Source organism: Hemicordylus capensis, chromosome 3, assembly GCF_027244095.1.
Source record: "Hemicordylus capensis ecotype Gifberg chromosome 3, rHemCap1.1.pri, whole genome shotgun sequence".
Lineage (NCBI taxonomy): Eukaryota > Metazoa > Chordata > Lepidosauria > Squamata > Cordylidae > Hemicordylus > Hemicordylus capensis.
In genome coordinates, this window is record NC_069659.1 from 328,615,660 (window position 1) to 328,629,366 (window position 13,707).

The following is a 13,707-nucleotide window of genomic DNA, read 5'->3' on the forward strand; positions in this document are numbered from 1 at the left end:
GGGCACACAAGAAGTGGGGAGTGAATTTTTTACTATTTGCTCTGCGAGTGACCTGTGTCACCTGAAAATGTGTCCTTGAGGGCTGTGCAATCCTTAGGGACACATTTTTAAGTGACATAGAGCACTCCTGGAACCAGAAGAAATAATCAGAATTCTCCCCTACTGTGTACCAGAGGTAACATGGTCCCAGTAGAGCTAAGGCAGCTCTCCCTTACATCGGTACATCTTCCTTTCACACTACCAAAAGGCTGCTATGGATGTCAGCCACTGTATTTAGCTTTAACAACAACAATATGAAACTTGGACTTTATTTATTTATTCGACTTCTATACTGCCTCACCCAGATGGCTCCAGGCAGTTGAAAAAAAATAGAAAAACAGATAAAAAACAAATAGTTCATTAAAACAAAATTAAAACCAGTTAAAATCATTTCAGTAATCACTAAAGGCCAGCCTAAAAAGATATTTTAAGGGCTCTTCTAAAGGCTGTTAAAACTCTAAAGCCTCTAAAATCCATAGCGAGCACATTCCAGAGCCCAGGAGCTGCTACAGAGAAGGGAGAAGGCCCAATCCCGAGTCGCTGCCAGGAGGACTGAACAGTAAAACTGAACAGTAAAATCATATGTTTCAATGATTAAAATGGAACAAGAAAAGTATTTCATCCATGAAAGCGTACAGAACTAGTTAAATGCCTTGTTGCTGTGTGTCGCCAAACTCAAATAGGATCAGCTTGTGTGCATGGGGCTGGACTAAATGCCTGAGAGCAGAGGATCTTTGCCTTGCACTTCGTCTTACAGCTGGATCCAGGCACACATGCACAGCTGTCTCAGCCCATGCATGGGCATGCATGAAACCTGTGCACCATGTCTCTCCATAAACATTTGTTAGGACATGGATTGTGCCAATGTTAGAAAGAAATTCACCATATTTATTTATTCATCACATTTATAAACTGCCTAACCCATACATCCCAAGGCGGTGTACAGCAATTTAAAACAATAAACCAAATATTTTAAAACAGATTTAATAGAAGATGAGAAAACAGTTGTGTCTTGAGAAATTTTTTGAAGACAGCCAGAGACAGGGACTCTCTCATATTGATAGGCAGTGCATTCTAAAGCTGGGGCAGTCACAGAGAAGGTCCAGTCCTGCTTCACCACCAAACATGCCACTGGTAGCTGTAACCAAACCTCCCCACATGATCTCAGTAAGCAGTGGGGTTCGTAACAGAGAAGGTACTCTCTTGAGTGCCCTGGACCCATGCTATTAAGGGCTTTATAGGCAATAACCAGCACTTTGTATTTTGATTGGAAAAATATCGGTAGCCAGTGAAGCTCTTTTGAAATCGGTTTTATTCTTCAGGTCACTCCAGAAATCAATATGGCTACTGCATTCTATGCTAATTGCAGTTTCTGGACTACATACAAAGGCAGCCACACATAAAGCACATTACAGAAATCTAGCCTGTAGGTTACCAGCATATGTACCACTGTTTTGAGGCCATATACCACCAGAAATGGCTGCAGTGGACGTATCAGTCAAAGCTGATAAAAAGCACTCCTAGCCACTGCCGCAGTCTGGGAAACCAGAGAGAGCTTTGGGTCCAGGGTTACACCATCCAGAACAGGCAACACGCCCCCCCCCAAAACAATACAGATGGACCTTGTTATCAGCGGATTCTCATATCTGTGGTCGGGGAAAAGACCTCGGCATATGTGGGGTAGGGGGATAAACATGATGACCTCATGTATCCACAGGTCGGAAGTGGCCAGAAATGACTGTGGAGATTATTTCTGGCTGCCATTTTCTTTTAACGGAGCCACAAAGTGACTCTCATCTTTGTTTTTTTTTAAAAAAGAAGAACAAGAAACCCTGCCACTGATTTTTGGCCGATTTGGGGACACAGCATGACTCGGGGGAGCAGCAAAGCATGGTAAGAAGCTCCCCCGCCCCAGCAAAAATCGGCCAACCAGGAACCTAACCCTCATGATCCCATAGCCCCCAATGACTCAATATTCATGTTTCTCATATCTGCGGCTGCAGCCTGGTACAAAACCCCCATGAATATCGAGGTTCTCCTGTACCTATGTCTTATCTGGATTCAACCTCAAGTTCTTATCCCTCATCCAGCCCACTGCCGCCTTCAGGCAGGCATTTAGGGAAGTTATGCCATTTCCTTATGAGGTTGATCTAGAGAAATAGATTTGGGTGTCATCAGCATATTAGTAACATCCTGCACCAAATCCCCTGATGATATCTCCCAGTGGTTTCATGTAGATATTAAAAAGCACTGGAGACAGTATGGAATCTTGTTGAACTCTATATAGTAGCTCTCAGTTTGAAAAGCAACAGTCTCCAAGAGACACCATCTAGAGACACCATCAATCTGCTTGAGAGGTAGGAGTGGAACCACAGTAAAATAGTGCCACCTAGTCCCAGCTCCCTCAGGTGACCATACAGGATACCATGGTCAATGGTATCAAAAGCCACTGAGAGATCCAAGTTGACCTTCAGAGTCACATTCCCTCCATCAAAATCTAAACGGAGATCATCTGTCAGGCCAACCAAGGCAGTCTCAACCTCATAGTCTGCTCGAAAGCCAGTTTGAAATGGGTCTAGTATGAGTATATGAGTAGATGCCCATTCTGTTGTATGTATTTAAAGGGACTTGTTAAGTTTGGACCTGAGAATGATGAGAATTTGCATGACTGCCTGACATCATGCAAATTCATTCAGAAAGGTACAGCTTCTGGGAAACCCATGGAGACTCTTCTATCCTTGCAGGAGAATTTTCCAGGCTCCAGATTAATAATTTTATATAATGGTTACCATCAGCCCGGAGTGCCAACTGGAACCTCATTAAGTATACTAAATTCATGGTGGCTTGTGGGAAATCTTCTTGGGAAATGGACATCTGGAAAGTGAACATTGTCAAAAGAGAAAAGATGAAAGGTTTAGACCTTTTTAATGCGTACAGAAAACAAATAAAAATGGAAGATATTTTATTTGTTTTATTTACACATTAAGAGGTCTAAAAGTTTCTTCTAGAGTATGGGAGTATGTGTATATTGTCACCATTATATCATCTTATAAAAAGAGAAAAATCCTTTCCCGCACTTTTCTGAACAAGGCAATGCAAGTGAGAATTCACAATTCAAGGGTGGGACTTTGCTAAACAATTTATAAGCAGTAAACCAGGGCCAGGCCACTAGGGGTCTAGTCAGCTCTGGTATTCTACTTACAAAACCATATAAAGGAAATTAACCAGAGCAATTATACAGAGTGCTGGTGGTAGGGAGGAAATGTCATGATAACTATGCCTTTATTCGTATTTACGAACGAAAGGTGAAAGCCGGGCTGGGGCCTTTTCCTCTTTTCAGACAATCTCAATACAGTAACTTAAATATACTTTCTATTATTTCCACAGGTCATTCATATGCAGTACTAGTGAAAACTCTATTGTATACCTTTCCTACAAAGCTGTACAAGCTAAATATAACTAAAGCTTCAGGGATTACTAGACAGAGTCATCCATTACGATTCGATGTCTGGGAATGAAGGCAAAAATATGATTTTTACCTGCCAATTTGTCTTCTGTATTCCCAGACACTGACTCATAACATCCCACCCAGTGGACAGATGGGCAATATAGAATTTCTGTTGTTGCAAGTTTTCCCAATTATATATTCAGCATCAAAGACGACTTCACTTCAGGCCAAAAGATATTTAGGTGCCTAATTATAGATTTGGGAGCCTAATGTTGGGCACCCAGGACTGAAAAGCTTGGCCTGAACTCTAACACTAAATGTGTAATTGGGAAAACTTGTAACAACAAAAATTGTATCTTATCCTCTTGTCCTCTGGGTGGGATATTATGAGTCTGTGTATGGTCAATGAAGATAGAACATTTAGCAGGTAAAAATATCTATTTATGCATTTGCTTTCAAATATTCAGGCTCATTTTTTAATTCAGGCCAAGATATTTTAAAAGAAATTACATTTAGAATTCTACTTCATATTCAGGGTCATTTCATTTACAGTAATGAGAACTTTAAAGGAAGCAAATCTGCCACTTGAACTTGGAACTAATATAGGGACTTTTAAAAAACTGTTGTCAGCAATCTGATCTTAAGCACATTAACGCCTGCTTTTAAAAACAATTCCCTAATCAAGATGACTAAATCAGGTCTACCAATAAAACCACCCATCTAACAGTAAAGAATACCTCATAATAGATAGCTTACCTAGCTGGAAACAATTTGAAATATTGTGGGTTAAGATGAATCAAAAAGCACTACTACACTTTTTTGGGTAGCACTCAACTAATTTACCTATTTTGAGATCAAAGAAAACAGACACATTTGTTATCCCTGCTCTTGGAAGAAAACCGTGCACTATTTTAACAACCAAGAATGCTGCAGCTGCTATAATGGTAAACCACAGCCGTATATAAAGGGAGGCTTTTTTGTTTGCGTTTTGGTTGTGTGTGTGTGTGTGTTTTTTTTAAGCCAAAAAACCCAAGCTATCTATGCTTGGATATTATGCAATTGCTTCTGCAGCTGTACCTTTGTTGCCAGCTGCTATAAAATAAATTTCTAGCATAAACATGGCTTTGATTCTGAATTTCCGGTCACTGCAGCAATTTAGGGTTCAAGCCACAGCTCATTTACTCCAGAGTAGTCTTTTTAATATCAACAAGATGACAGTAGCTTGTGAACACTGGCCTTAGTTCATAAGCATATTAGTCAACAAGCTTATTTCCCTGGGAACATACTGAAAGCTACTAAACCTAGCTGATAGTTGAAGAGATCTCCTTGGGAATATTTAAGGCCCAAGACACTGATGTCACTCATTTGCTCAGTTCATTTATAACAGAAAAAGGCATTCAAACCAACCAGTTAATTTTGCGTTCACCACTGTGGTGAGCCATGTATTTAAGAAATATTCTGCCAATCAGAAAACCTGAAACATCCAACACATACCTCCATGGTTCTTCTTTTAGTTAACGTTATTCCAAAGTTTTTCCACACCCAGCGCTGTTCCACAACATGGGCAAAAATCACATGTCCATTTCCACAAGCCCCAGCTATTTGTGTGCCATCAATAGACCAAGCAATATTAAATATACTGCCAGTGTTTGGTTTCTCTAAAGCATAGGACCACTGCAAAAATATTCAAAAAACAAAAAATGAATTAATACTTTGTTTTTGTTAAATGTTTATACACACTTTTGTTCTATCTGTCTCTTTCAACTTATCAGCCCTCTAGGCAAGGATAATATCAGTTCTGCATTGTTTGACCTCTAGAACATTAAGGATAGAGTTAGTAAATTGTAAATAGTTTTTTGAAGCTCTAACATGAGGAAGAGCAAATTAAGAAAATGTGTGTGTGTGGGGGGGGGAGCTTTTACACACTTTTGTAGGTAACCGAACGTTAGGCAGCCAAAATGTATTTGTAATCAGATAAAGGCTTTTAAGGAATGAGTTTGTCACCACAAAAGTTTACATTTCTAAACAACAGTGAACACTTGTTAGGTTGAGGAGAGGACTCTTTTTATGTTAGGGTGGGGAAGTGCGGAGAAGGGGAAGAGTAGTACTCTTTGTGGTTCCCCTGCAGGTGTCTCCTTCTAAGAGAATGCTGCCAAACAACTGAGAGGTCATACCAGCACACATACACACAGTGGGAGCAGAGGATGGCATCCTTTATGAAACGGAATTGAACAGTGTGCAGGGAAAGGGGATTTTTCACATTTGGCTGTGAATTTTTGCTCAGAGCCCCTCAGAAGTGCAAGCATGTTAGTCTGGCAGCAAAGAAGATAACATGTTGAGACATTTTAGAGATTTGCAGATTTATTGTGGCATAAGATTTCACATGGCTTTCCTCTGTTTTAGATTTAGAGATTTTGCATAATACTCCCAAAGCAACATTACAGCAATAACAAAAGGCCAAGATCAAACCCTTGCCTAGGCTTTAACATTACCAGGTGAGCTTGGGCCAGTTGCCATTTGTGCTGGTGGGTGGTTCATCTGCTTTGGGATATGCTATTCAACTAATTCTAGATGGGATTGCACTCCCCAAAGAATCAGATATACAGTATCTGGATGCCCAAGTCTGATGGCTTCTGTGGCACAAAGCATCTTTCACCAGCTTCAGCTCGCACACCTGCTGCTTTGCTTCCTGGACAGAGGAAGTCTGGACCCCACCCATAGTCTGGTAATATCCTGTTTGGACTATTACAGTGTGCTGTGTGTGAAGCTGCTTTTGAGGACTGTTCAAAAACTTAAGTTTGTACAAAGTACAGTGGCTAGATTTTTGACCAGGAATAGATATAGGGCAGGGCTGTAGAGAGGTAGCTGGGGCCTGTGACCAAACATAGCCTTGGGGCCCTCCTCCTGCCCCGCAAGAGCTAAGTGATCATGAGGCTGGGGTTGGGGTCAGGTGACAAGCAAACACTCTCACTCAGCAACTTAGTGAATGTCGCAATGGGGAGAGGAGCAGCAAACACGCTCCAGATGTGATGTGTCTAGTTTTCTTTTTTGCCTGCACAGCAGGATGGCTCAGGCTGAGTAGCTGTGGTCAGGGAGAGGAGCATGACCCTGCCCTCTGGCTGCAGCACCAGAATCCCTACCACAGGCAGAGAAATGAAAGCAGAGCGGAAGACAGGTCACATCCTGTCAGCAAGCACAGTTCAGATGCAACCCATCCTTTGCTCAGTTTTCTTTTCTCTGTCTGTGGTCAGGAAGAACTCTGGCATTGGAGCCAGGGAATGGCTCCACTGCCTGCTACCTTCGGGTCCCGGACAAAGGGCTTTCTTTTCCTCTCCTCTTGGCAGTCATGGCATAGGGGACATATCTCAGTAGTCCCCATATAACTCCACTTGGTCCTGGTCCCTTTACAAGCACAATTCTAAGTGCTAACATTAATCCTTAAAGCCTTGAGTGCATTGTCTTAAGGGCTACTTTCTCCTACACAAGCCTGCCCATGTGTTAAGATTGTTCTCAGAGGTTCTACTCTGGGTCCCACCATCATCAGCAATGAGGTGGGTGATGACTAGAGTGGGGTGGCCTTCTAGTGGTGGCACTTTGGCTCTGGAATTTACTCTTCAAGGAAGTTTGCCTGACACCATGCTTGATATCTTTTCAGCACCAAGTGATTTTCTCAGGCCTTTTAGTTTTTGTTTCTGTTTCTGTTTAAAGCTGACTTTTGTATGATGTGCTGCAATGTATTGTGCCCGGAGTCTAATTTCTGAAGGGGAGAGTTTATTGTGAATGGGTTGTATCGAAAGAAAGTGAATCCTCATCAGTCACCACTGAAATAACTAGAGACAAGTTTGTTGTGACTAACTTAAGTTCTGTTGATTTCAATGGATTAGTCAGGATTCATTTTTTAATACAAAAAAAATGATTTGAAAGTAATACTGCAAGCTACTCAGGGAATCATATTTGATTGAATAGAGGGGTAATAAATTATATAATAAATAAAATAAAATAGAAGTATGTTCACTTAATCTGTCACTTGGGACTCACCTAACTCGAGCTTATTGGATGGCTACTCCAATCACCGAGCTGACATTGTTACTGAAAATCCCCAGGAAGGGCCAGCAGAGCAACAGAACACAAAGCTCTGCATAGCAGGTACAATGTCTAAGGGATTATAGAGACTGGTTGGGCCAATATTTGCCCCATTACTGGGCAACAAGAGGGAGAGTATGGCCAACAACCAGGGGAGCAGAAAAGAGGAAGTCCCTCTTCTCAGTAGAAGAAGATCCCAGTGTGCTTGTGAGGCCTTATATACGGTCACAGCTACACAGCTGATAAAGAAGAGAAGGAAGACAGACAGATGGCCAGGCATCCACTTCCCCAGGTTTGAGGACTAACAGTTAGAGGCTGAACTCCAGTAGGCTCAAGACTCAGGGGGGTGATGTAATCCTCCAACCTAGCTCTCACACACATCTGAGGCCCAAAGGGATGGTGGTGGGAGTGCCACACCCAATATTATCTCATGGGGTATTTGTGAAGAGGAAGAAAGTGATATGCTTTTCATTGGTACATTCACTACCTATTTTTGCCCATTTTGATTGATGCTGCACAGTTCTACATGATGTGGTAGGTTGCACTAATCAGTGATGGCTGCTGTTGGCAAAACAGGGCCAGCCCACTCTAGCACAACATCCTCAATGGCTAGTACAACATCTGCAAGGACTACCTCACCAACTGTGATACCGTAGTTATGCAACTTGTCGCATCCCATCCTACATAAATGCCAACCTAAGCTCCTGTAGGGATGTGCATGGAACTGGCAGTGGCCAGTTCGACGGGGGTGGGTGGGGTACCTTTAAGAAGCAGGGAGGGTGATTTTCTCACTCACACACACACACACACACACACACACACACACACACACACACGTTTCCCCCGCCAATGCTGTATTCAAAAGCGGTCCCAAGGGGTGGAAGCGTACCTCTTTGCTGCCCTGGTGCACATTGGACCAGAAGTGCCCAGTGTGCATGCATGCGATGTGTGTATGGGACATGTGCACACGCACTGGGCACTTCCGGTCCGACATGCACCAGGGTGGCAAGGAGGTACGCTGCTGCCCTGAAGGACCATTTGTGAACACAGTGCGGGCAGGGAAAACATGGTCCAGGGGCGGGGGGAAGCACCCTCCCTGCTCCTTAAGGTAACTCCCTGCTGTTGAACCAGCAAAACTGCCATTCCTTTGAACCAGTTTGGAGGTCCATAACAGGGCCTCCGAACTGGTTTGTGCACATCCCTAACTGGAAGTATTAAGTAATAACAATGTACTAATGGTGTTACAGCAGCTGGATGAGTACTCCTTCATTAAGACAACTGCTGACTAATTGCCAAGAATAATCTTTTGATGTATCATCAATGGGAGCTAAAGACTTGAGATGGCTTCCTCATTTCAACTGGTCATTTCTCTCAGATTTTTGGAATTTTGGAAGCTCGATCAGAACACAGAGAAGGTGATACCACTCTGTCTGAGGAATGTGGGTAGAGAGACACCAAAGAGCAGTTGGAATTGAGAGACATACATGGCTAAACTAAACATATTGTCAGAAATATATAAATGCATGTCTTGAATCCACCCCCACCCCAAACAGCTGGGAGAAGGGTATTTGGATCAGAGCCATTTCACAGGAGGAAAATAGTTAATCTCCTACACACACACAGCCAGTACAAATTAATTGCCTGTAAGATATTTCAACAAATGTTTAAAACCTGTTTAAGTTGTATTCATACACCTTTGAAGCCACACCTTGTTGTGGAAGCCACATGTGTGACACAACGAAACCACATGTTGTGTGTGAATACAACACACCACTTTGAAGAGGGCCACAGGAGGGATGGAGGGTCGGGTTGCCACCTCCCTGCCACTGCCAACTCTGCAGTTACTTCTCCCAGGAGTGGCTCAAAGGTGCCTCCACACCTCTTGTTTGTAAAAGCAGCAACTAGCAGGCCACTAGTAGATGGCGGGTCAAGTTGCCACTTCCCCCCACTGCGGGCTCTGCACAGTAATTTCCAGGGCCCTGGCGCCTCTGTTTTTTGCTTTTTGTCTGCCTAACTCCTAGGCAGATTTCACCCAAGTGTATGCAGAAGAAAAACCACAGAAAGGTTGCTTCTTGGTTGCTCTGTGCCAGCATCTCTGTGGTCAGAGCCTGAGCTCTTGCAACAAGCTGAGAATAAACCACCAGGATCGGTTCAGAAGCAACCCCGAACTAAAGCGTGGTTATAACCAACAAACCAGCTACAAATTTTGTTGGACCAAATTGAACCTCAGTTGAATTTCAGAGGTGTGTTCAGACAAAAAAACAAGCCAGGAATGCTGAAGTATAACTGAACTTCTGTGTTGCGTCTGAACTGGCCCACTGTGTCTCCTGCAAGTGACACAGATGAATGCATGTGTTAATTTCCTGCTGAAAATTCAAAACGCAACAAATTGCTATCTGCTTTATGCACGAGCACAATTTAGCAAAACTTTTGTGAGGTGTGAGAAGGAGTTGCTTTCCAGGACGATACACTAAAGGAGGGTACTACTGCAGAAACATCCTGAAACACTTGAAAGAATTAATAGTCAATGTATGCAACTAAGCAGTATATATCTAAGGGCAGCATCCCAACTGTCTCCATGTATATGCCTATCTATCTATCTATCTATCTATCTATCTATCTATCTATCTATCTATCTATCTATCTATCTAGTTCATTTATAAAACGTCCCATCCAGAGGCTCTGGGCGATGTACAACTAGTTTAAAAAACATAAAAACAAACATTTAAAACACACTACTTAAAACAATATAAAAACAATTTTAATCACAATTTAAAACCAATTAAAATGCTTAAAAAACAATTTTAAGTTAAAAAAAAAAACCAAACACAAATGTAATGTATGAAATGAGTAATCATGGATATGATCAGATTCCCAACAGGGTCTTTTGTAGCTACCATTATTACAGGAATTGTTATTGGTCTTATCTAGGACAAAAATGTGTTTTTGTATAAACCTTTGCTTCAAGAAGCAGCTTCACCTATATATTCTTGTGAAACATGGTTCGTCTTGAGGGTCTCCCTAAAAGCAAACAGAGGAAATGCTTTTATTTAACAGGGAGCATATTCTAAAACCCTAGGTTAGCCACAGAGAAGGCCCAGTCCTGAGTTGCTACCAAACGAGCTGGTGGCAACCATAACTAGACCTCTCCAGATGATTTTAATAGGTGACAGGGTTCACAACAAAGAAGGTGCTCTCTTAAGTATCCTGTACCCAAGCTGCTAAGGGCTTTATACGTAATAACCAGCGCTTTGTATTTTGCTCAGAAACATATCTGCAGTCAGTTCATTTCTTTCAAAACTGGTGTTATATGGTCCCTTTGGCTTGTTCCAGGTACTAGTCTGGCTGTCACATTTTGTACCAATGGTAGTTTCCAGACTATGTACAAAGGCAACCCCATGTAGAGTGCATTAAAGTAGTCAAAACTAGAGGTTACCATCATATGCACCATTGTTTTAAAATGGACATCGCTGACATATCAGCCGAAGCAGATAAAAAGCACTCCTGGCCACTGCCTCAACCTGAAAAACCACTTTAATTAATCTTGGCCTGCCAGAGCTTTAACAGTTAACTTAATTTTAATTAAATGCATTTTAATGGGTTTCTTATTGATTTATTATTTTGATTGATTAAGTGCCGTAAAGTCGGTGTTGACCCTTAGCGACCACATAGATAGATTCTCTCCAAGATGATCTGTCTTCAACTTGGCCTTTAAGGTCTCTCAGTGGTGCATTAATTGCTGTCGTAATCGAGTCCATCCACCTTGCTGCTGGTTGTCCTCTTCTCTTTCAACTTTCCCTAGTATTATGGACTTCTCAAGGAAGCTGGGTTTTCGCATAATGTGTACAAAGTATGATAGTTTGAGCCTGGTCATTTGTGCCTCGAGTGAAAATTCTAGATTGATTTGTTCTATGATCCATTGGTTTGTTTTTCTGGCTGTCCATGGTATCCTCAAAAGTCTTCTCCAGCACCAAAGTTCAAAAGTGTCAATACTTTTTCTGTCTTGCTTCTTCAAAGTCCAGCTTTTGCATTCATAGAGTGTCACGGGAAAAACCATTGTCCGAACCATTCGAAACTTTGTAGGTGTAGACACATCATGACATCTAAATATCCTTTCCAAGGTCTTCACTGCAACCCTACCTAGTGCTAGTCTGCTGCATATTTCTTGACTGCTGGATCCTTTACTGTTGATGGTCGATCCTAAAAGGCAGAAGCGTCAATGTCTTCAATTATTATGTCTTGTTTACACAGTCAGGCAAGTGTTATTGACTGGTTTGTTTTATCCAGACATCGAGTCCTTCCCAAGGACCTGGGATGTCAGAATTTTGTTATCAATATTGTTCTTGTTGTTGTTATAGATATTGTCGCAGAATATAGGCTGTTCCCAGTAAAGCTGCATTTTGTAATTGGCTGATGGTGATTTCTGTGGCCCTTATGGTGTTGAGGTGCTCTTCAAGATCTTTTGGAATTGCACCTAGGGCGCAAATTACTACTGGGATTATTTTGGTCTTCTTCTGCCACAGCCTTTCAAGTTCAATTTGTAGATCTTTGTATTTTGTTATTTTCTTCTATTCTGCTATCCCCTGGTATTGCTATGTCGATTATTTTAACTTGTTTTTCTTTCTTCTCGACTACAGTTAAATCTGGTGTATTGTGTGGCAGATGTTTGTCTGTTTGTAGTCGGAAGTCCCATCATATTTTTGCATCTTCATTTTATACCACTTTTTATGGTCCCACCAATTTTTGGCTACAGGTAGCTTGTATTTTTTGCAGATGTTCCAGTGTATCATCCCTGCTACCTTGCCGTGCCTTTGTTTGTAATCAGTCTGTGCGATCTTTTTACAACAGCTGATTAGGTGGTCCACTGTTTCATCTGCTTCTTTACAAAGGCGGCACTTGCTGTTTGTTGTGGATTTTTCTACTTTTGCTCTTATTGCATTTGTTCTTAGTGCCTGTTCTTGCGCAGCCAGTATTAAACCCTCTGTTTTTTTCTTCAAGTTGCCATTCTTAAGCCATTGCCAGGTCTTGGTGATGTCTGATTTTCCACTTATATTGTGCAAATATTGACCATGCAGGGGTTTATTTTTCCATTTTTTGGCTCGGTTCTTGACTTGTTGTTTCTTGTAGGCCTGCCTTCTTTCATTGGTGTTGAATAGTTTCTCGTTATTGACCATTTGAAGTGCATCTTCTTCACTGTCCTTGATATATTCTTCAAGGCCTCTTTTCTCCTCCTCTACTGTTTGATGGACTTGTAGCATTCCTCTTCCACCTGAGCCGCAAGGGAGGTATAGCCTATCTACATCACTGCGGGGGTGCAGAGCATGATTGATGGTCATGATTTTCCTGGTCTTACGATCTAGCATCTCTAACTCTGCCTGGGTCCAGTCTATTATTCCTGCAGTGTATCTGATAACAGGTATAGCCCAGGTGTTTATGGCTTGTATGGTGTTCCTGCCATTGAGTTTGGACTTGAGGATTTTTCTAACTCTCCTGATGTATTCACTTCCAATTTTTCTTTTAACTTCAGCGTGTGCAATGTTATCAGCCTGGAGAATGCCCAAGTATTTGTAATGTTCTTTCTCTTCCAGGTTCTTGATCTTGCTCCCATTGGGCAGTTCTATTCCTTCTGTTTTTCTTATTTTTCCTCTGTTCATTATTAATGCAACACACTTGTCTAGACCAAACTCCATTACTATACCGCTACTGAATATATGGACAGTGTTTAGCAGTAATTTGATTTCTGACTGGGACTTTCCATACAACTTCAGATCGTCCATGTACAGCAGGTGGTTTATTTTACTTGATGTTTTAGATGTTTGGTATCCAAGGCCTGTTTTGTTTAGTATTTGTGAAAGTGGGGTCATGGCGATTACAAACAACAGAGGGGATAGTGAGTCCCCTTGGAAAATGCCTCTTCTAATGCTAACCTGAGTACCCAGAATGTTGGGGGCAATATGCTAAATCATTGTCAACCGCTTAGAGCGCTCCGGCTATAAAGCGGTATATAAATGTAAGTGCTATTGCTATTGCTAACCTGTCCAAGTGTCTCGCCATTGATTGTTAACTGTGTACTCCACATGCTCATTGCTTTTTTTAAATAAATATCTGAATGTTTTTGCTGACACCAGTTATTTCTA

The 13,707-nt window shown here is 41.8% G+C and overlaps 1 protein-coding gene across 2 annotated transcripts in view; it reads right to left on the reverse strand.

The window, feature by feature from the left end:
* Positions 1 to 13,707, reverse strand: part of IFT80 (intraflagellar transport 80) — a 143,255-nt gene that overhangs the window by 49,971 nt on the left and 79,577 nt on the right. For both annotated transcript variants that reach the window (XM_053313030.1, XM_053313031.1), the window contains exon 9: positions 4,982 to 5,161. In XM_053313030.1, coding sequence (XP_053169005.1) covers positions 4,982 to 5,161 — 180 coding nt within the window. The remainder of the gene's footprint in view (positions 1 to 4,981; positions 5,162 to 13,707) is intronic.